The 24,473-nt window shown below is 35.2% G+C and overlaps 1 protein-coding gene across 1 annotated transcript in view; it reads right to left on the bottom strand.

Annotated features, from left to right (window-relative positions):
• Window positions 1–24,473, bottom strand: part of DNAH5 (dynein axonemal heavy chain 5) — a 127,863-nt gene that overhangs the window by 31,998 nt on the left and 71,392 nt on the right. The window contains exons 44-59 of the mRNA XM_040695761.2: window positions 21,519–21,695; window positions 20,858–21,062; window positions 20,221–20,363; window positions 19,375–19,509; window positions 17,472–17,594; window positions 15,274–15,487; window positions 14,449–14,672; window positions 12,704–12,899; window positions 9,942–10,114; window positions 7,417–7,547; window positions 5,760–5,913; window positions 4,934–5,201; window positions 3,744–3,975; window positions 2,059–2,173; window positions 1,610–1,786; window positions 554–757 (exon numbers count right to left, since the gene is read on the bottom strand). Of these exons, the coding sequence (XP_040551695.1) occupies window positions 554–757; window positions 1,610–1,786; window positions 2,059–2,173; window positions 3,744–3,975; window positions 4,934–5,201; window positions 5,760–5,913; window positions 7,417–7,547; window positions 9,942–10,114; window positions 12,704–12,899; window positions 14,449–14,672; window positions 15,274–15,487; window positions 17,472–17,594; window positions 19,375–19,509; window positions 20,221–20,363; window positions 20,858–21,062; window positions 21,519–21,695 (2,871 nt within the window). The remainder of the gene's footprint in view (window positions 1–553; window positions 758–1,609; window positions 1,787–2,058; window positions 2,174–3,743; window positions 3,976–4,933; window positions 5,202–5,759; window positions 5,914–7,416; window positions 7,548–9,941; window positions 10,115–12,703; window positions 12,900–14,448; window positions 14,673–15,273; window positions 15,488–17,471; window positions 17,595–19,374; window positions 19,510–20,220; window positions 20,364–20,857; window positions 21,063–21,518; window positions 21,696–24,473) is intronic.

The raw sequence follows: 24,473 nt of genomic DNA, 5'->3' as shown, positions 1-24,473 counted from the left end.
AGAAATCAGGTTATTATTTTCAGTGGTACGGCACAACATAAGCAATTGTCAGAGTAGATTAATACTAACATTAGTAGTTTAAAAAATGAACTAGCATAGATATATTCACCAAATACTCATTCCAATTCTACAGACATGATATAAAGCTGAAAATCCCCAATTTCAAAAAATTCTGATTTTATCCATCCTAATAATCACTGATTTTTGTATGCCACTGAACAAGTTACGATGCTCAGAATTAGGAAAAAAAAAGATACTTCCGATTAGCTCTAAGCAAACAGGTAAGTAATAGCTGTTCAAGTGCTTAAAGCTTTGGCCATAGAAGTTAATTTCGTTTCCTTACTTAGTAGAAGGTATAACTGACTTATGACCTGACTTTTCCAGATGGATTTGAGTTTTATTTCATTATATCATACATTCACGCCCTTGATATTTCAGATTTCTTCTGTGCCTGATTTCCCTTGTACATTTGTTCTCCCAGGAACACCAGAGAAAATACTTTTCCCTATTTTCTTAGGTTAAAATAATACTAAAGAGAAGGTTACACAAATACCTGTAGGTTCTGTAAAAAGTTCCCTGCTGTCATCAGTTTCAAAGATTCTTGCCATGATGGGGTGGTACAGCTCTTTTCTTGATCAATTTTTACACTGTTCAATTTTCGTTGGAAAAGCAGTAACACACAGTCCATGATACGCATAATAAGGTGAGGAGGTCGACCAAGTGTTCGGACTGTGGCAATATCTGCAGGCTTTATTGTCTACAAAAATAAAACAAAAGACAAAGCAAATACTGTTATTAAGTAAGAAAAAGGTCACCAACAGCATTAATGCACTTCAGAAGAAGAAAATTTTTCTTTTTGATTTAAAATAATTTTATCTCTCAGAAGCATGAAGCTGTACAGACCCTTCAACTATAATTTGACTACTGCTTCATAGCAACTGCTAGGAGCAGTTCAGCCACCTCACAGCAGCACCTAAATTCTTAAAATGACTCCATCCTAGCATGACAACAATATTCTGAAATTTTATCTTCTTTTTCTATTTTAATGCAAACCTATTTACAAGAAACTCAGTCTAGAAAGGAAAATGCATTCTGTTGATAATTGGCAACTGAAGGTGAAGGAAAGGAACCAGTGAGAAGGCCACATACATATATACCTTTGCATCTTCTGCTTTATTATTCTGGACAAGTTCCTGATGTAGAAGTAAACCTTTGAGAAAATTAAATAAATCATAATAATGTAAGAAACCTGTGTTGTATTAAATATGGGAAAGTCAGTCAAGGGTGCAAATCTAACACCGTAACATGTACACTCAGTTACTGGCATATTATCAACCAGCAGCACATCATATATCAACCAGAGTTTCAATTGAAAATTAAAATTGGCCATTTGCTGAACAACTGATTGCCTATTTTGGGTTTGGCATTTGGGTGGAAAGAGACAAACAAAACTAAACTTGAACAACCTCAAGATAAATATATCTATTTGTATACATCTTCTGCCAATCGAGGAGTTACACAGAACATCTGAAACCTCACATGTTTTCAAAGAAGCACATTTTCTTAGGTGGAGAAAATGTTATATTCAGTGCAAGGTTTTAGTACCAACCTGTAAGGCTGCTTCCGCCTCTTCCAAAGCAGGCTTAGCAGCTTCTAACTTTTCTTCAGCAATGGCTTTATCAACTGAGATGCTGTCCACAATAGCTTGGGCTTTGTCTTTCACTTTCTGAACTTCAGCCTTCACCTTCTCAGCAGCCTGTGCTTTTACAGTAACTTCCTTCAATACCTAAAGAGAAAATTCACAAACAACATATTAAAGAAAATACCTCACTGGAAGAATCTATATTTTCATTGTAACATTTGATCTGTTGAATTCAATTTCCAGAACCAGAATGTTAAAAAAAAAAAAAAAAAAAAAAAAAGATGGGTTTTGCTGTCACTTTTTTAAGCTTCTATTATCACTTCTTTTCCCACAGCCTAACTTCCTTTTACACACACACACAAAAAAAAAAAAAATTAAAAAAATTAAGTGCAATATACTTTAATGTCTGTACCTACCATGTCAGCTTTTTCATTGGCAATCTGAAGTTCCTTTTCTTTTATCTCAAGCTCTTTGCTTAGAGAAGCCACTGACTCAGAGGCCTCTTTCAACTTTTCCAGACCATTATTAACTCTGGTGTTAAAAAGAAAAAATAAAAATACGATGTACATAATTCCTTATATAATTTACATTCTCCTTTCCAAATCATTTCAGATGAATTTAATACCAAAAGATGTCTTAAACAAAAAAAAAAAAATTTCTTCAGAAACTTCCACACACACTTCTGTTGTTTCCAGAATCAAGAAAGTAAATGATAAAGAATTCTCTCAAAAAAGCATATGACATGAAATGTTCCACACTTTTAACTCAAAGTGAATGCCTTTATTATCACATTAAAATCCTATATATGGGTTCCATTTATGTCACTGACCCCACTGAGCTCCAACCTGATACTCATGGGACTGACTAACAGCAGAAAGCATTTTGTGATCACGAGAATCCTGAGAATTTCTGAGAAATCCTGAGATTTCTCAAATTACTATTTCTTGTTTGAAGAGCATATTCAAAAGGCTAATAAAATCAAAATATCAAAATCAAGACCAAGTAAGAGAGATTAACAGGAAAATAGCACTGAGATAATACTTCTCTCATTAAAATGCCTCCAACAGTGTTTTTTTCTATCAAAATTTAATAACTCATATACAGGTTCTTCAAACAAGTCTACCTGTAAGCTACGAAAATATATATTTGGAACAGCAGAGGCAGAAAGAATTACAAATGTAGCAACTGTTACAGTCTAAGCAAGACAGGAACAGGTTAAAAAAAATACATAACAGATAAAGACTAACACATACTAAAGCCCTTCAGTCTATGCAATTAAGGTGAAGCGAAACAAATTGATGAGTATGGAATAATCTGGCACATTTTAACTTCAGAAAGTGTAAGGCTGGGCCAGATAACTCCCAGTTTTATAAGTCTTCACTGATAACATGAAGATTACTAACTCAATTTGGCTTCGAAGCCAAAGAGTGTTTCAAAGTGAAATAAATTTGTATGAGTATTTCTTAAAGACTTTTAGAATTTTGTGCTGGTCTTTCACAATCAAGAAGATAGATTTTCTTAAGGGTAATGCCAGCTGATACATTTACAGTTTCACATTCTATTTGAGTATTTCTCACATAACATTAAATCTATAAACAGACTGTAGTTTAATAAAGCGTTTGAAAAGGAGAATTAATATATCAAAAACACTTAAAAATCCATAAGCCAAGGTTCAGTAATCTAAGTTACGCTATGTGACCAAAAATGTCAAGGTTCTTTTTACCTGTTCATACCAGAAAAATACAACTGTTCAGCAGGAAAAAGAGAAGTTGTTCTTAGGTAAACTGAATTTTATTGTGAATTTGTTATCAGATAACAAGCAAATGTCTTCATTTATTCATTAAAAATACATATTAATAATTTATATTCATCTCTTTCCACCACCATATTCTTCAGTGCATCTCTACTCTTGAGTCATCAAGCTACGCATCCAGAGCACCTCTAATATTTCTTCAAGTAACACCTTTACACTATTTCAGGAAACTTCAAAGAAAACTTCCGCTATGCAATGAGACCAGGCGGGCACTGAACTAAGTACATCAGAATATGTCTATCTGAAGGAGAAAACAACAAAAAGACAGCAGTAAACTGAGCAGCATACCTGTTCGCAAATACCTGCAGTTCTGCATGTTTTTCTTCATATGTAGTTTTATAACCCTGAATAAAAGACAGATAGGATTTGGGAGTTATGTGTGTACAACGTCTATATCTTTGAAAGTAATCAGAACACTTCTCCGCCACTCCATCCTGGAATGAGCCCATACACTGCACAATTTCTCTCTTTGTCTCAGCAGTGCAGTCCATATCATATGAGGACAGGAAATGTTCAGATACTTAGAAAAAGAAGAAAAGCATAAATGTAAGTAAATGTTCAGGAAGTACTTCTAGTTTATAAACAAAGCAATCAATATACACACTACATATCATGACAAGCAGAAGTGTTTTACCTAACTTAAATCTTCATCTGCTAAAAGTAATTGATCTGTCCACCACTTATGTATATTTAGCTCAATATGTGTCTAAACTTTAAATAGCATTACACTTTTAACACTACCTCATCCAATATTTTGTCATTTAAATGAGAGCATTGATTACACCAGGTAATAGCTCCAGAGAAGGGAATAGCTCTGGAAGTAATGTCTTTATACTAAAGTTATTGGCAGTCTGAGATTAATCTTATCATTGTCTTCTATAAATTCAATTTTGAATGTAAAGAAGAATTACCAGTCAATTTATTGACAGCTGTGACATGGGAAATGCTTTTACATTGCATCAGTGAGATACAATGTCAAGCTCACATAGGTTCTGAAACCCTGGTCTTCCTCAATCTGCACCCGCAGATTCTTAAATTATGCCATACAACTATGTAAAAAAATGTATAGCCAAGGATCCAGTATCCTTTAATCTTCAAAACGTGCATCTACCTGTCTCTGTGAACCTGTCCAACTGCTAACTAACACGAAGTAGGTAACCACAGCCTCCCTCTGTATGTCTCATCAGAGGCATAGTCATCAAGTTTCTTTGGTGGTATTTTGCTTTCTTTAATAACGTTTTAAGTCAATTTAAAGAGAATTTTTCTTCTTCATAGCCTTTCTTCTGTCAAAAACATTTCAGCAGTTTAATACAGCAAGAAGAAAACAATTATATCCAATTTTTGAACTAAGTAAATTTATTCTGCCAGTGTGCTGGCAAAACAAGCTTTGTTTGCATTCAAAGCATTTAAAAGAACTTCACGACCATGAATCTCAGAATTAAATATCTGCAAAGAAAAAACCTAAAACCTACACCTACCAGCCACTAGAGCATCCTTAGGCCACCGGCTGAACCAATCTATAGTGCATCCAGAAATGAGAGCAGGGAACTTCAAGGCCCTGTTTCGGAACTTTTCACCTACTGGTGAAAAGCAAAGAACCACATGAAGGTTCTGACGGACTCGAGTCATGAAGTAGTCATATAGAATCTCACGGGTTGGAGGCCTACGTGGATGTTCCTTCTTGAAGGTGGGTGTGAGATCACTAAGGATTTCATCTATTTCATCACGAGCAAATAAGTTTGACACCTTTGAGAAAAGAGAAGGTTATTTTCATGTTGTAGGAGATGACCCAAAAGAGAATATATAAACTTATGATTGATTTAATACATAGCCTTTCAGGAAGGAACACTCAGTTCAGATACATAAGTTCTTAGGATCCAATCCACTTTTTTAAATGAGAACCTTTTTCTGAAGTGACTCCATTAAACACACTGAAATCTAACTTGCTGTAGAAGTAAAATCTGTTCTTCCACGTGGAAAAAAAAAAAAGCAAAAATAAAATGTGAACAACAAAAAAAGCCATCCTACCCATTCTGAACACAAATTTACCATATAAAAACTAACTGCAAATTAACGAGCTTTTTAATCTCATATAGTTTTGTTAAGTATCAGTGATGTTCCCTAAGTCGTAATATTTTTTTTAATTTTTATCACGTCCTGGACAGTTTATCAACACTTAGGAGGAACTGACTTAGACAATTTCTCTGTATGGTATGATGATGCTCATTCATTAAAATAGATTATTTTGCTTCAGAATTATAAAATTAAAAAAGCAATGAAAAAGATCATGAGACTGTATCCTACCTCTCCTGACGATAGAACATTGTTCAAGTATTCCAAGAAAGACTCATCTTTGACCTCATTGTCTGTAAACAGAAAACATATGCCCTTCCCCTGCAATCCTGAAGTTCTGTACAGAAGTTTCAGATCTTCCATCAAGTTTGAAGTGTTGTACAATCTACAGAAGAAGAGCTGTATTAATGTTCACTCCCTTTAAAAAAGGCTTCTGGGTAGAACAAAAATAACTAGAAAACTTAAATAAGAAATAAGTTCTTGGAACACTGTGGATAGTTACAACCTACAAATACATATAGTACAGTGCAGGGTACTGTATAAAGACACAGAGTAAAGATAACTTTACACTGTCAATATTCCTCAATCAGTGAAACATATGAAAAGGTCTACTTCTCCAAAGAAGAGAAAAGCTTAGACTCATGATAGAAAATCAATCAAATTTAGCCAGTCTGAAAGATTTTCATGACTTAACACTTCAGGCCAGGCATGTCTAACCAGCAGCCCACAAGCCACACGCAGCCCAGCTCAGCTCACAATGTGGTCCTCACCCCCTTCTGCTGCATCATAATGGTGGTGGTACAAGGGGTGAATCATTGCCAGTTCTAGGAATTCCTTAGGAGTACGGGTGCTGATTATGAGAAACATTTATTTTTCTGAAAGAAGGTGGCTAAGTAAAACGCTAAATAGACTTTGTGATTTGCAAAGTGCAATCGAGCCATTTACAGGATCAAAAGGAAAATTTGTGCCAGAACAGAGAAAAATGCTTCCTGGATTTAGCATTTTTGGTGGATTTAACCACTCATTTAAATGAGTTAAACATGCGTCTTCAAGGCGAAAATCACCTTATCTGTGCAATGTTTCAGAGTGTCTAATATGAAACTTAAGTTATGGCAAACTCAAGTTAGAGCAAATAATTTCATGCTTTTTGATATTTTGGTGAAACCTAGTCCTATGAACAATGAAAAATATGCAGGTATGCTTTGATAAGGGAATTTAAGAATAGGTTTCAAGATTTACAAAAAAATTGTCTGTTTTTTTATATTTCTGACTCCATTGTCAGTCAACATATATAAATAACTTGGAATCAGACATTCAACTGAAAGAAAAAATTTGGTCATGTCTCTTTACCAGACTTTCATAAGTCCTGTCTTAACAGAGAAAAATATCCCTTGTTTCATATTCACACCTTATTCATGTCATCACTTTTTGGCAGTACTCACATTTGCGAACAATTATTGTCAAGGATGAAGCATATGAAGAGTGATATTTTGTTAAAAATCTCTGACAAACACCTTGAGAACTAACTAGAAATGGCAACCACTGCCATCAAACTAACCCAATGCAATAGTCTTACAAAAACATAGTCAAACATCCCACTAGTTTGATGTTTTTTGTTGCTGTTTTATGTTCTAATAAAATACATTTAAAAAAATTTTATTACTATATACATTAAATTTATTATATATTTTACATGCAGCCCAAGGCAATTTCTGTTCCTTCAGTGTAGCCCAGAAAAGCCAAAAGGTTGGGCAACCATGCTCTAGGCAATAACATTCACCCTATGTCGTGCTTATTATTTCTCCCACTGCAGAGACTGGGAATCTGTTTTAGTTATAGGAGAACAATGAGGAAGTACTTAGTTGCTTAAATTTTACTTTACACTTACCGAGTTAACATGATCTGGAATGTATCATAGCCAGCTATGAATGATGCTAGTCTTGTCAAGCTCTGCTTTCCTGAGCCACCAACTCCAACTAAAAGAGCATTTCCACGAGGAGTACGAATCACTCGAGAAATCTGTATAAGATTAGAGTAATTTATTGCTAAAACATGTAACAATCACTCAAAAATCCAGTGCTACTGCAATAATAAAATTATATTAGAAATGCAGGACAAACCAAAATTTTAAGTTTGTGTTCACCCTATGAGCATTTTCACTTTGAAATATTTTCTATAAACCTTCCAATAGCAACCACTTTATTCCGTCACTGCAAACTTTTTGTTATCCACAGAACTGCATTTCACAGTACCAAAAAGCACAAACCTTAGTAGTGACAGGCTACTACAGTATGAAAGATTATTAAAATTGGGAACTAAATTATAATTTCCCTCACACAATATCCCTGGACAACTTCACTAAAACTCTAGCCTTCTTCATTGTAGCCAGACAGATAAATTGTACCAGGGCTAGTAAATTCAGAAAGAACTGCACACTCCATAGTAGGTAAAAATATGGCCTTTATAATCAAGCTACTTATCAGCATAAATATTTGTTATCTGTTGAAACTTCCACAAATAGATCCCCCTCTTTCCCATTTTGTCATTTCTTTTTTAAAGTAAAGGGTAGTAAATACATACTACTCCACATTTCTCTTCTTTTCATCAGTGCACTGTAAACAAACAGACCCTTTGCAATTCAGAGCAAGTGCATTTTCAGTGCTGTGAACTGCGTGCAGAATCTGTTCTACTGTCCACAGTCGAAAACCACCAGAAAATCTGGAGACAGGTAGAAAATATTGTCCTATGCTGAGAAAGTATGCCATTAGCACAGAACAAGACCTTGCTCCACATCCCATCAATTGCAATGGGCACATATTTGCAGCACAGAGCAGTCTGCACTCATTTCTGGAACAGCACAGAGCCCCTCACCCAACCAGCTGGTTAGCAGCCAGTTTCCTCTGCACAAGCAATGATGAACAGTATTGGTTCCTGTTCTCTTTGTTTTCTCTGATGACTCCCTGATACCCCTACAATCCCATCACACCAATAAGCAGTTTGAGATACCTATTTATTTGCATTTCTTCTAACTGATTTTTTCTCACATTAAAAATGGGCACATAAACTTCCCACAGTTTTCAATCATATATGCCATTTATTAAGCACAACATACTTACTTTTTCCATAGGTTAATGTTTACAAGAAAAGATAAAATCGAATACAAAGGCTTCTTTTAAGCAGAGATAGTATTTAACCCAAGAAAGAAGAATAGATTTGAATATTACCCTTGGAATACCTCTGATCACTTCAATTATGTCTTCTAATTCTTTTCCTGGCAGAGGCACACAAACAGTAAATTCAGAAGCTTTATTCTCTGGTTATGATATTATTCAACTTTAACTCATTTAAGTGATACCATATCAGCTCAAATTAGGCATTACCTTAACTGTGTTCATCCATCTTTCTCTTAGAGGCTGTCTCAACTCTCGCTAACGTGCACAGCTCAGACCTGAAGAGCTGTACATGCTGCTTTCAAGAATATGGGATCAGAAAAGAACTATCTAATCATTTTACCCAAGAGAACATTAAGATAATATTGCCAGTAGTTATCACCTAGCCAACCAGAGAAGGGATTCTTTAAGACAGAAAAGATAGATTAAAAACAACAACAACAACAAAAGATAGGAATAAAGCAAAAATTTAGTAAGTGAGCGTGAAGATAATTTAACACTCTACCTAAAGAATTTGTGAGCAGAACATCATCTATTTTGCAGGCAAGATCTTAAAACAAAGAGCCTAATCTTATGAACTGACAGGAACTCAAAATAATATTCAGCTCCTAAATTTTTATAAGAAATACCAAAAACCTCACTGTCTCACTGAGATATGGTAGTTTTTCTCAGTTAAAAAAAAAAAAAAGAAAAGAAAAAGAAAAACCTGCTCCTGTTTTGTAAGAAGCTTATTCTATGTGAACAATCCTATCAAGCTGAGCTGTGCTAAAAATTATGGTCAAGTTCAGTCTATAGCCAAAGGCATTTTAAAAGAAGTGAGCATACCCGGGAACTACAAAGGAAGATTGGAGTACATTTATTCCTGCTCTGCTGTGCATACTCCTTCATCAGCAGCCAATTATGTCCTCACTTGATTTTTATTTCACTCATTCCAAAGAGAGGAAAGGCTCTTAGAAGAATTAATAAGAAGAAATGTTGAGAAAGAGTTAGAATACTTCGAAACATGATCTTGCTAGATATAAAAGATAGATATAAAAGAATCCATCTGAGGAAGAGCTGAGTTTTTAATATTGGTCAGGAGGTGAAAGACAAAATAGCAAAAAATGACCTGCTTCAATAATAGAAGTAATTTACCTTGATTTGTGCATACCTTCACTCATTTTGAAACACAATCGAACTCATATGTGCTGAGGACAAGTGAAAAACAGCAATCACAATAATAAATTGCAAACCAAGATTGTACCTTTACTAAGTGAACCATAGCATCCTCAAAGAAAACCAAGTCCATTCCAGTGCCACGGACATTCTCATTGTATGTTTGTAAAAACATATTTAAACGATTCCGTAGCTGACGAAAGCAGTAAACAGGTTCATAAATTTTGGGAATCCTTAAATCAACTTCTTCTGATGTTTCACCTAGAACAAAAAGCACGCAATGAAACCTCAGCAGTTTAAATGACTGAGGGAGGTACAATGTAGGGATGAGTAAGGGAAGTTAACTGAAAGTCTCTGGGTATTCAAAACTAGGTTTATTATACATAATATTTCATATTAGATATACATATGACAGTGCTGCCTATACTTTCCTATACAGAACAATAAAGTTCAGCTACTTAATTCTTAAAAACCAGCAAAAAGTAATTGACCTTCTTTCTCTGCCTTGAAATCTGTGAGAATTTGAAAATAACGTAGATGCTAAAAGCAATAGTAGCAACAGAGAATAAAGGTAAATAAATATTGTAGTTAAAAATTGCAAATAATCTTTTTTTTTTTGTAAAAGAAAAATATTATAAGCCAATAAAAACATCTCAGTGGTTAACAAATTTACTAATAAAATGAATCATTTACACACACAAAGAAAAGTATATTCACTGTGAAAAGGCATGTATTTGCTTCAGCAAGGGATCTGAAAACCACAGTGCTTTCAACACTTCCCAGTCCAGAGAATAGGAGGAAATTGTGCTGCAATCTCACATTTCCATTCATAGTCATCAGTCATGCCTAAAGGAGACCTGCCTTTCACTAGGCAAAATTGTTACAGCAAATAGGATCACAGAATGGCTGAGGTTGGAGGTGACCTCAGGAGGCCATCTGGTCAAAATCCTAGCTCAGTTAGGGCCACTTAGAACCCAGGACCATGTCTAGATGGCTTTTCAGCATCTGAATATTTGAATAATCCAGATGTAAGTTTCTTAAGAGTTGAATAAGACATTTAAACAACTTAGTCAGATATTGATAAGGAACAAATAAGGAGTTAAGCAGTAAGGAGTTAAACAATAGTGATGTTTTTACATTTTTGAACCGCTTAAGATGCCAGTTTAATCCTGTTCCTGCAGTTTTATTATTAATGAAAAAAGATAGCATGATCAAGTACCAGACCTAAGAAAGGGCAGACATTTAAATTATTTACAGAGGCGACAATGGAAATATATTGTTTTAAACTCTTCCCTAGCTCCAAGACACAGAATTACAACTACTAAATTGCAACATCAAAACTTACTGATAAAAAACACATTTGAACAGCTTGAGGGTTGGTAGAACTCTAGCACCTCTAACAACTTTTGTGAAGCTAAGGTCTGAAGGCTGACGTTTGGATTACTTCATCTCTCATGGACAAATATGCTGCAACAGTACAAACCAAATAAATATAGGGCATGTATGTCAACTTATCACTAGCCTGAGCACAACATCATTCAAAATTGATATTAGATGAATATTCTATGCTTTAAGAGCTCAGAAACCCTGTTCTTGCTGTTATATTTCATCATAATGAGCAATACTAAATTCCATTACAGGGACAATTAAAACCAAATTACCGTTTTTATGCTTATCTCGTAAAGCCAAAACAGGAGGAGGTTCTCAAGACTGCCAAACATATTGAAGACAAAGCACACCCTTTCTAAACAGAGGCCTTCTACTTTGTATTTTCATGAAATTTCATTCCAGAAGGAGTATTACTCAGGCAGGTATAGTTAAATAGTAACAAAAGTTAGTCTGAGAAATACATGCTTCTTTTCACATTCATTTTTCAGATTAATGTAATGTTTTCTAGTTTAAATTTCCACATTAAAAGTCGCTCTTCAGTCTCTCAGTATGTATTCTGACTTACATTTCAGTCTTCCCTACATTCTCAGTTGTCATGTAATTTAAAGATGTATTTGGCTACCTTCTCACACCAGATTGATTTCTACTTGCATTTGATTCCTTTTACTGAAATATTTCCTATCCTTTACTCTCCTTTTGTCACTCCTTTCAACTTCAATTATCCAAGGAGAGATTTAAGTGTCATTTAACCAGTTATGTCAACCTTTCATTGCTTCCATAACCGTCAATATAATGACATGAACAGATAATTGAATCATCCAACAGTTTAATAATGACTTTCACCAAATCCCTCCAAGATCTGTTTTCTGTTCTTTTTTATCTACTGAGAAATATTCCTGGGTTACTTAGCTAGCTGGGGGTCTGCAGCACAATTTTTATTTAAAATAAACAAGAACATTGTTATAAACCAGATGGATAATCCAAGAGCTTTTACTAGTATTCCAGAGATTTTGAAATAATACTAATTCATAACAAAATAATATATTGTGTACTTTCTAAAAAGTACTGGGTAAGCTCAGAGCCACTATTCATACACCAGATCTCTGTGTTAGCTAGAGTGCTATGTTTTATCTAGCACTGCAACCCAACTCAAATCACTCATGCAACACTTCTTTCACCATTTTAGAATAAGCAACTCATATTTGTTATTTGCCAGTTTTACTCACCTTGATGGAAATGGAAACAAGACCCTTCTACACAGATTATCTGGATATAAATATGTACTTAAAATCCCATAAGCATGTTCCAACAAATGGTAATATCCAGTAATATATGTAATATCTATCCTCAAAGTCACTGGACAAGACGGCCACACTCAAAGTATTACCTTACTTATGCATTTTTAAATCCTATCCCTTTCCCTATTCCTGCCACCACAATGATTACCAGAGCCCACCTTACCAGTTCTTTGAGGTGCATCCCTTAGGAAGTCAACAAAGAATGCGTCAATTTCAGGATTCAGTGAAGTTGTCTTTCCTTCAAATTCCTCCTCAATGAGTTTTGCCACAGTTGTGTCAAACCACTTTACATCTTCCAAGTTTGTGAAACGATCAGCAATAACACTCTTACATTCATGCTTCCACAATTTTATCAGTACCTTTTTACAAACAAACAAACAAACAAACAAAAAAAACTCCATGATATCAATCAGGTGAGGCTTGCCAATAAAGTTATGTCAATGAAAAAATGTGTTTTTTAAATCATACTAAAATAGAAGAAGAAACGGTGCTACATTTGGTTTTAATCAGCAAAGACATATTCGACATCTAATTCAACCCAATAACATTTTAATTTTATAGTCAGTTAACCATACAAAAAGCCTTTATCTAGTATTCCAAACCAGAGCATGAGTAACTATTAGAGATTTTATTTCCATAGCCGTAAGACGAGCTCTATACATGGGAGCAAGTGTTTATACATCAATAAACCATTTTTGTAACTGATTACTGTCTAGTGGAAGTTGGGTGAAAGTTATAGCACCACAGCATGATAAGTTCACACCAAACTCAAAAACACAGATGTCACACACAGTAACAAATCCAAAACAGAGAAAAATTGTGTAGGTGTTTATGTTATTATTTCACCAAATTCACTACACTTTTCAAATCCTTCTATTTGACCAGAGGATGGAGAAGAAAACCTAACAGGTTATTAATTCTAGCAGCACTGGTTTTAATCCCATATAAGTACCACACAGTAGTAGAAAAAACTCCAAGTACGTCTTGAAGAACTCATTTGAGCCTATAGTACTTCGTATACCTGATGCATATTATGTCAAGTCACAGAACTGATATGTAAATTCATACAATCAGATTTTGAACAATACTTACATGTAAAATCACCTTAGGGCTGTTTATTTTTAGTTTTGGAAATTAAAATCAATTCTAACAATCAAATCTTAGGTGCAGTAGAATGCAGGAGCTTGCTTATTCAACAACTAGGAAATTACACTTAATATTAAATGATTATTTAGCCGAGATATAAAACATTTTTCCTGCGATTACCATAACATTGCTTTTCCACTATTTCATGTTTCACTGCTCAAGAAACTAGATTACTTTTCCTTAAAATACTTGAAGGAGAAATGATGCATAAAATATTTAATTTTTCTGGAGGAAAGGTGAGTTACGAAACAAAACAAAACAAAACAAAAAAGGAATCACTCTGACTAGTTATTTCCTCTTGCTTTTAAGTTGAAAGCCAGAAGTTAGTTGTTAGACAAGTATTAGGCAGTGGCTGCCAGCCTCAGGATGCTTGTGGGGGAGCAGGAAAATGTTTTTTTTTTTTTTTTTTTTAAATCAAGATATACACATTTTAAATGAATTAAAATAAAAGTGAATTGTTTATCATAATTTTCTTTGCTCCCTGCTTTTAAATAAGCATTAGTCATTTTAAATAAGTATTAGTCAGTAACAGTACAAGCAGACAGAAGCTAAGCCTCTTTTGTCAAAAAGTTCAACTTATAATCAGGAAATGAAGTTCTCATTTCACATGGCACCATAAAAGCTGGACAAAAATGTTCCCTCAAAAAAGCTGAAAAATGTTTTTCAATCAAAAATGATGATTTCTAATGTAATTTTAATGCCATCTAATTCTACAGTACCTAATTATGCGCTATGACAAAACCACTGATGTGCTGCACTTACCTTTGGTTCACTGATCACTTCTGATGTAGTGTTCAGCATTCCTTGCCAAATTCTTGAGAGATCTCGAAGGTTGAAGACATAATGGAACTTGGCGGGTGTGGGCAGCATTTTCAGCTTGGTAACCTGCCACAACCTGCGAGTCAGTGGCACTAGCTTGGCTACTGTTTCTTTTACAGGTTCTGAAAATCCTCGCTTACTGCAATAGTGCCCTTCTCCAATTACACCTATAGAAAAGAAAATTGCCAAATGACAGGTTTACTAAAATACATTACTGTAACATCAAGGGCTATGATCTTTTCAAGCGTATCTATTACTTTTCTTTCTTTCTTTCTTTCTTTTTTAACCCCTCAGATCTACTTTAACTTGTTGAATAGGCTTCCAGTCTTTCTCTCTGTAATCCTGATTCACTTGGTGTTACAGCATCTTGTGCCACAAACACACCAGACATTTGGCCCTTACAAAGCATTTGTATAGTGAATCGCTTCACTGAGACCACTGTGATCCTGTCTTTATGAAAGCCTGGTCATTAGCACCTTGCTCTTAGCACCAATAGCACCTTCACAATTCTCCAGCATTGTCATCAAAACAAGGAGCAGCCTTCATGCCATTTCTTCTTAAATCTGGAATACGGATAGGTTCTGAGGTCTAACGATTTACAGATAGTGAAGTTGCAGGTGCAGAGAGATTAGTGAAGGAAAATGCGCTGGTAAGCAAATTAGAGAGGGATTAAGCTTCAGTGTTAATAATAATGTTTATACATAAAGGAGTAAAGAAAAAAAAAACTTTTTCGAAAATTGGATGGATACAAAGCTAATTTTTCTTTACCAAAAATTTTGTCAATAGAAGAATTAGAAGGCAAAGTGCAGTTGAACACAGAAAACTGCCTCTTGAGTCTCTGTGGAATGTCATTGCGACCTCCCCCAGGATGGATCATGGCAGCCAAAAACTGAATGTCCACAATGTTGGTAAATTCCCCAGGCTTTTCCAGATTATACAGTCCATTCTGTTCCATGAGCTGCCTAACTATCTCATTAGTGACCTGTAAAATAAGCAGGTAGTATGTAACAGAACACAAGAAAATGGAATAGAAAACATACTTCTGTACTTGAATGTCCCAATATAGAATATAAACATTATTTTTTCTACAAAGCTCCCACTTTTGTGTTTGTTTCTTTCTGTAGAAAAATGCACTGCTAAGAATAAGCATATTTAGACTGTCCTTTTCACTGATAATATCTATGAAGAATAATCCTTGTGGAGGAAGAGAATTCCTGACTTAAAATTAATCCCTCATATCTCAGTTCAGTCTCACTTGAATACAGCATGATTTCCAGCACAACGGTACTGGAAACAGTTCCAATACTTGTATCTTATAACATAATATTTCCAGTTTCCTCAAGCCCAACCTCTTGTATCTTTATATGGTGCATCTGATACCAAGTATTTTGACAAAACTTCCATGTGTAACAACCGCAAATATGGTTTTTCAAGCTGCAAACATTGGATTACTTCCACAAACAGCAGTGCAAGATTCCTTTCTTCAGACATAGATGAAGCCCCTTGTTTCATCCTATAGAGAGTATATTATGGGAGTATATTTCTCTAGAAATTCTAATATTACGTTTCCAATGCCGTATACTTCAGAAATACCTTGTCAGTGCAGATAATGATTACTCCAGTTTTTTCAAAAGCATACAGTTCTTATTTGTCACAGTATTTTAATTATCACCTACACAGTCAATTTGCTAGCATGATTTGTGTGCCAGAAGGTTTTTTTCTAACTGAAGTTTTTCAATTTTGTGAGCAACAAATGAATATCACTAAAAAACAGTTTTAAAATTATACAGCCATGTTTCAAGAAGTACCCCACGGTCTAATTGATCCTCCCCAGGGCTCACTTGTAGGGCCAGTTTTTATCAGTGATTTGAATGCAGGATTTGAGTGCAACCTCAACAAATTTGCCAATTATGTCAAACTGGGAGGTTCTATTAACTCTCTAGAATAACCAGAATCCTTGCAGAGGGTCCTAGACAGATTGGGACACTGGGTCATTAGCAACAGCATGAACTACAATGATGGAAAATGACAAGTTTTACACCTGGGACAGAGTAATGCCAGATTCAGGCACAGATGGGAGACGAGTGGCTGGAGAGCAGCTCAGCAGGAAGAGATCAGGAGGTGCTGGTAACAGCAGCTCAGCATGAGCCAGCAGCATGCCCTGGCAGCCAAGAGGCAAGCTGCATTCCGGTGTGCATTAACCACTGCACAGCCAGCCAGCCAGCCGAGATGATTCTCCCACTGTATTTAGTGTTGGTGTGGCCTTGACAATGCTACTGAATATTGTGTGTACTTGTGGCCACAATACAAACAGGATGTTAAGATCCTTTAAAGTGTCCAGAGGAGGACACCAGAGCTGGTAATGAGGCTGAAGGCATGGTCTGTGAGGAGACGCTGAGGACATTACGCTATATGGTCTGGAGAAGAGGAGGCTGAGAAGTGACCTCACTGCTCCCTGCAGCTCCCTGAGGAGGGGAAGCAGAGGGAGGTACCAGGCTCTGCTCTTGGTCAATGCAGCAGAAAGGGAAGGGCACATGGCTGCTTGAGAGGAGGTTCAGACTGTGCATTAGAAAAACTTTTTTTTAATCAAGAGGGTGGTCAAATGCTGAAACAAGCTTCCTATAGAGGTGTCTGTCAGTGCTCTAGAGGCATTTGGATAATGCTCTCACTAATATGCTTTAACTTTCGGTGAGCCCTGATGATATCAAGCAGTTGGTCTAAGTGATCTCTGAAGGTCCCTTCCAACTGAACTGGTGTTCCATTCTATTTTAACTGCTTATTTAGTCAGTATATTTATTCTAATTAAGTTTATGAAAATATAAAGCTGCATGTGTTCTTTAAAAATACCCTTTTTTGTACGTACCTACTTTAGTCCCTCTTGCCTGATTGAAAAGCCATTTTGCAGTGTAACAAAGAAAGGAAGAAAATATCTTTTCCCATCTTCTTTTCTCTTTTAGAAAACTAACCTGATCTCCCCATTCATTTATTATGGGCATATTCACATCATCAATGAAGACTGTCATCTTTTTGCCTGCAGGTGGACCATATGTTGTGCCCATGCGCTTGTCCACATAACTTTCTATTGTGCGCTGTGAAAAAACAATTATCAGAAAAATTACAAAGAGCCATACTTTTTCATTTGAGTCACCCATTTAACCATATTACAGGTAATTATATGGGAAGTTTTTTGTTACACAGACTTTTACAAAGGAAAATTTAGACAACACATGTGCTAGAGGTAATTGCAGTAATCCAACTGGAACATCTGAAATGTCATGCTATACAATTAGGTCAGTATAAAATATTCCAAATATGAAGTTCATATAACCGTGCCTCAGTTTCATAATTTTGAAACCATCTCAAATTACTTTCCAGTTTCAGACTTGTCAGTTTGCTGACCCTCTTGGTTTTAGGATGGTATTTTAACACATAATTAACATGCCTGTTTGAGACTAATGCAAAGAAATGAATTCATGAAGCTTAATTTTGTATACACAAACACTGAAATGCACTGAGAGATGTTCAATTTCTGTGATGCTAATGAGAATCATAAAGTGTATGCATTATCTTCATCTACATTTGTATTCTACTGAACTATTTTGTAGTCCATGTAGTTGAGAAGGACCTTAAATAATCATTGCCTCCACATTTGAGGTTTAAGAGAGAAGTATTCACCTTGAGATGGAGGGGAAAGCAAAGGAGGACAAGGGGAGAGGAGTAGAATGGCAGTAGATGGGCAGTCATGCACATCTGTTTGAGATGTCATGCCAAAGCTTCCAATTCTGAAATTCTGTTTTGTTAATTACTAGTTGGGCAGTACGAGCTCCACCAGAGCTGTTAGCACTACTTTTTGACTTATTCGATTGAATAATGCAAAATATAAAACTTCTAATGAATTTTAAGAATCTTTTATTGTGATACATATTCATTTTGTCTATCCTCTGTCAGTTCAACCACCTGCTAGCTAGTGCTAGCTAGCATCTGTAACACTGAGTATGACAAATTAAATATCTGTTAATATTGCAAGATTAAACTAATAATCTGTCAGATCTGACAGAAGTGATTCTTGATGACCTTTCCAGTAGACATCAATATACCACATAAAATTATAAGGTGATAATTATATTCATACAAGTAAACTGAAGTGACTTAATGAAATAACTTTATTTTTTTTAAGAAGCATGCTTGCCACAACTATTTTTTTCAGCTTCTCTCTATGTAGCCAGTTTACAGATGACACCTCAGGCCCAGGGACAGCACTTCTGTTTACAGCACAGACAGCGCTTAGGCTAGGCAAACTGAATCATATTAAAAAATATTTACTAGATATATGCTGATAGTAGGTTAAAGAATCTTGAAATAAATCTAAGTAGCTCAGCAGAAATTTGGACAGGCAGTACAATTCAGGATTTAAGTATTCATTGTTCTGTTTAGAGCAGCTGTGCTGCATGTGTTACTTTTTAATGAGTAACGTAATTTACTTCAAATTGCAGACAGCACAGACTTTATGACAGATTGTTGCGGGTAGCACTTACTTTACACATGGGTTTTAGTGAAATCTAAGGAAAGTTGCTGACAGTTCTACCCAGTTAGTGAGAACCGATACATCTGACGTAAAATCATTAAGTATGGTGAAGCAAATAATAAGCATGTAATAGTCTAAGAATAGCTCAATAACTAGTGAGACACGGTTTACAGAAGTCTTTTAAATCAAGTGCTTTGTCCATTTGAGTAGGTATTTTTTTTGTTTCTGTGCTCATTTGCAATTAAATAGATCACTTTCAGAAGTATCTTGCCAACAACTTCTCAATACATCCACTAATCACTGAATCCAGTAACGTATTATTGGAAAGTGAATGACTACTATACCTGGAAAATTAATGGGGTAGTTGCAGAAGAAAAATTCAAACTCTTAGCCATGTGGCTTTCAGGGTTATATTTCGACATAAAACATTTGATAATAACAGTCTTTGCAGTTCCTTGCTCACCAATTAGTAGAACAGCCTAGACAAAGACAACACAGAAAATAACACACAAGAGCTGTGTATTTTGTCAAAACCTCACTACTGCCACATATTTTCTCAACAAGGAACATGTGGAAGCAAAATAGTTAACATCTCATAGGCCTTTGCAGGCCTCACTTGTTAAACTTTTGCAGCAAATGGTCTTGTCACTCAGTACAATATAAAGAACAAAGGAGATTAAAAAAAAAAAAAAAAAGGATGTACTATCTAGAGCCTCATTACCTGAAACACTTCAATCACTGCTGTTATTTACCATATCCTCCTTATTTGACACCGTTTTAGTAATGAAGGAGTATTATTCTTTAAAAAAAAGTCTCTGAATTCTGTCACTGACCCATCTTGACAGAGTTTCTACCAGCGGTAGGTGGTCTGCTATTCTGTGCTCTCTCCTGAACCACTTCTGCTCCACCATGGCTACATTGCATTCCCATTATTTCTGCAGTAGGAGGGGTGGGTGGTGGGAAGGACAGGTAGTGGGAAACCACAAAAGGCTGAAAGCAGTGAGAATAATAGAATTCAAGTATATTCACATGAATACAGCTCCGGAATCACTATTATGGTTTTATATCACAAAAATGATGTTCTTCCTTTTCATATTTCCATTTCAATAATTTCTTACTTCACTCCGGACTCAAAAACTTCATCATGCACACTACTAGCAGTATTTAGATGTGAAATGAAGATTAAGTACCTTGCCCTGTTTAGCAATGGTTTCAATAAGGAAATTCATTCTCACGTTGTCAACATTTGGCACAAGAATGGAGCTATACTCTGGCGTGCTACTACTAGGATATACATACTCTTCAACACGTGTATTCCAGTGCATCCAATTACCTAATAGGAAAGAAATAAAGTTAATGTTTATAAATGATAGACATTTTAATGTATTTTCTATCAATGTGACTTCTATGTCAGTTCCTCTTAAGTACAGTATTCTCACTCTGCAAATACAGACAAATTGTCTAAAAGTAGTAAGACTCTTAGATCACTGAGAGAAGCAACATGATCCATTGTTCCAGCTGTTTCCTAAAATTATGACAAGAACATGATTTTCCAACTTGTCTATTTATTCACCTGATAATTCATTCACACAGCCCATGTAGCTTTCTGTAGCAATGTTTCCACATTATGATTTCTCAAAGGGAAAAGAAAAAAACTTTATACAATATCACCAACATAAAGTGCAACTGTAAAACAAAAACCAAGAGAAGGTAGCCTACAAAAAAAAAAAAAAAAAAAAAAAACCATATCTAAATTAATTATTGAAAAGCAAAATTTAAAAAACAAATTTTAAGTTCCACCCCAAAGTACCCAGGTGGATAACTAACCGTCAGATGCCACATAATAATCAAACATGGTATCTTCACTGCCTTCTGGAATGCAGGGAAGATCAAGCTTTACTGTTGCACAGTTTCGAAGCCAGTGCTCCATTTTGCATCTGTCTTCCAGTTCTAGCAATGCTCCTATGCTCCACATAAGAGAGAAGATATACAGCCTTTCCAAGTATTTTGCAGTCAGTTCTCCTCCTTGCTCCTGAAGGATTAAGTTAATTTTTTACTTTCAATGGCCTGAGAATTCTGCTTGATAATCATTAGAAACAGTAGGTCATGTTTAAATTTAATGATGTCTTCATCAACAAATAGACTGAATCATTATCTAGTGGACTACAAAATAGAGAAAATGAAAAATGTCACTTGTAATGACCCATTACAGTGTTTGATCTGTTTAAATTCTAGTTTATAATCTTTGGGAAAAAAAAACACCCCAAAGGAAATCTGCTGATGCATGCTTTGTGTGAAACACCAAATCCAGATGTGAAAAGCAGGCACAGCCTTACTATTGCTTTCAAAGGAAAGAGAAAATATTCCTAACAACCTGTATCTTCATTAATACTCCAAGATGCCAAAAACATCTCCTCTCTACATAACATCATGACTTAAATTTTTCTCCATCTGATTAAGTAAATATAAAAAATCTGCAGTACTTTACCTTAGGTGGGATAAGGCCCTGCATCATATTAATGCTCTGCATAATCACAAAGGCTTCCAGCACCTCAGTCTTGCTTTGCAGAGACTGAATGCTGAAGCGATATAAGTCTGGGAACGACGAAGAGTACAGCCCACGTAGAATTTCAGCTTCTTGGAAAGAACGCCTTCTCAAAAACCCCTGTATGCATGGTGAGAAAATAAATTTAATTTCCAGAGCAAGAGAATAAATTCAGCTCTACTAATTCAAAAAGTCCTACAAACATGGGAAGCTGATATCTCTTGGGGAAAGTTGATTTCTCTTGGTGGAGGGCTCAGATTCCCTGCCTTTTGGGCAGGGTTTGGCAAGCAGAAGATGGACATGGAAATGGACAAATCCTACTGGATGTTCAGTATGGATACAGAAGCATAAAAAGCATTCAAAGTTTTTAGCAGCAAAAAAATCGTTCTCTCAACTACATTTTTTTAAAATCACAACAGCTGTGATTAAACTCTGCAAAGAAAGAATATGTATTTAACAGAATTTTCATTTTTTCTGCACGTTAGCTTTTAGCTGTGACAGAGAGTGCCTCAGAAACATCTGGAAGTTGCAGAGAAAAAGGTTGCATTTCAGGGAGGATGTCTGATGAGTGTCCATAAACTTATGCTGTGTGTTTGACTACTAATAGTATTTTTATTGTGCATCTCTGTGTATGTTAAAATGGATAAAAAATATATAATTAAAACTGTTTTATAGGATCACAGAATGGTATCTGTGCTTTAATGCCTTAAGCTTAAAGTCTTCTCTCACCTGTGTGGTAGAACTCTTTTTTTATTTCCCATGAATTTATTTCCTATATAAAATACACTCATTTTTAAAAACACTTGCAGGTGCTTCTCCAAAATTCATAATAAATTTTGAAACAAATTGAAATGCAGTAAATACTATTTCAACATAGCTTTTTTGTGTGTGTGCAATGTTACACCAGAACAGGCTTCTAAAGAGCACTTCTGGAGTCTCAGTGTATTGAGATTCTCAAAACCCAGCTGGATACAGTCCTTTGCAACCCACTTCAGCTGACCCTTTTTGAAGTAGGCTCAACTACATGGTCTCCAGCGACTCTTTCCAACCTCAACTATTATGCACTTTTGTGATTCTCTTCCACATGTCTACTTTCATTATTTTCTGAAACTCAATTTTTCACTGCCCAAAGTAAATAACTAGTTACAAACAGGTAGATGCATGAAAAAGCTTTCTAGAAACATGTACGTGGAAAATAAATAGCTAAAGATCAAAAGGCAGAACTATTTAAAACAGGTAACTGGAACTTCACCAGCTGTTCAGAAAATATTACGGTAAATCACAAAAGTTGATAAAATGTTGTTTTTTGAAGAGGTTGATGACTTCGATCACTTTGTAAAGTTTGCTGTAAAGTATGTTAGACAAGAGCACCAATATGAAATGTTTTAGATCTCTTTCAGCAGTTGCTTATGTATTTATATTTGGGATCCCAATAAGCTGTTATATTTAGGTATTTATAAATTATGACAGAAAATCTAAATATATACAGTCCTTTCTTGAGCTACCCATATTTTTTAAAATTAATTTTCAAAGTTCTTCTGTTCTTCAACCAATACTGTGTTTCCTTCAGCATCTGAGAAATAGGAACTAAAGAAAGAAAATTCCACTTAATTCCACAGGAAAAAAAACAGTAAATCCTTCAGTAAAAAAAAAAAAAAAAAAAAAAAAAACAGCATCATGTTTCCCTTCATTCGTTGCTGCCACTGAAATAATAGATCAAATCAGTGAAACTTCCTTTGTTCAACACTTACTCCAACACAACTTTGTTCAGTTTCTGTACCACTCTGAAATGATGAGGTAAACCAGGTCTGATAAAGCAGAATATAACGCCCATTTTCCTTGTTTTTGCTGTATTTTCAGATGAATCTATAGCTCAATTTAAACTGCAACATTCTATGCGTGTTGTGTGCAAATAAACAGGGAGAGAATACCAATGTAAGGAGGCAGAGCTTAGAAATCCTAACATCAATAGGCCTTAGGCAGTGTTGTAAGTACAGAAACTGGAATCTCACGGGAACCACTGTCCTAGATGCATAATTTTCACTTACACTTTTCCAAATATCCATATTCATTAAAAAAAAATAAAATTAAAAAGCACAGTTTTGCAGTAATATACATATGGCACTTGTGTTCACAGCACTTGTTTGCCTTGGTAAAATTCAGGAACAGTCAAATTACTGGAAAACTTACCAAAAAAATTTTTTTTTGCAATAACAATGCAAACATTTTGGTCTTGGTAAAAAATATATAAAACATATATATATAAAATGAATTATCGATGATTCTCAAGTGTTGCTACAATTTAACAGTCAGATTCAGATGACTTCATACGAAGGGAAAGGAGAATAGCTCCTAGGCACTAACAGACAGAATGGTGAAGATTGTAAAAAGGCTGAAAAACAGAAAAAAAAGAATATTTCCTGCTGTTCGCAATCTTTGAGCACAGTAAAGCAAATATATTTCTGAAATCATGGTGAAAATTTTGTAGAAATCTTTGCTCTTGCCTTAATTCTACCAGTAAAAGAACACTTTCTTCTATCTTTGTTTTTGTTTTGTTGTAATAAAAAAAAAAAACCCTCAAATTTTTAGGTCAGAAAACTAGAGGTATTCTACTCAGGTAGAAAAAGGAAAGGTATTAAAATAACTAGGAAAGAATACTTGATTCAAGTGCAATTGCATCACTAATCTGATAAGGGAAAAAATCAAGCAAAAGATCCAGAGATTCTTTCTTCTGTTTCTGGTTGAATTTCACTAGGTGAAGTGGATTGTAATTGTCTTGCTATAATATGCATTTCCACAGTTTTTTTCTAGAGTTTGTATTACAGGTTGGTATGGACCTTATTGAATTATCAAGTCTTCTCAACTCTTCCCACAACTTCTTCACCAGACAGTCTCATG

The sequence above is a fragment of the Gallus gallus genome, chromosome 2 (genome assembly GCF_016699485.2).
Source record: "Gallus gallus isolate bGalGal1 chromosome 2, bGalGal1.mat.broiler.GRCg7b, whole genome shotgun sequence".
NCBI classification, from domain to species: Eukaryota; Metazoa; Chordata; class Aves; order Galliformes; family Phasianidae; genus Gallus; species Gallus gallus.
This window is presented reverse-complemented; position numbering and strand designations above follow the sequence as displayed.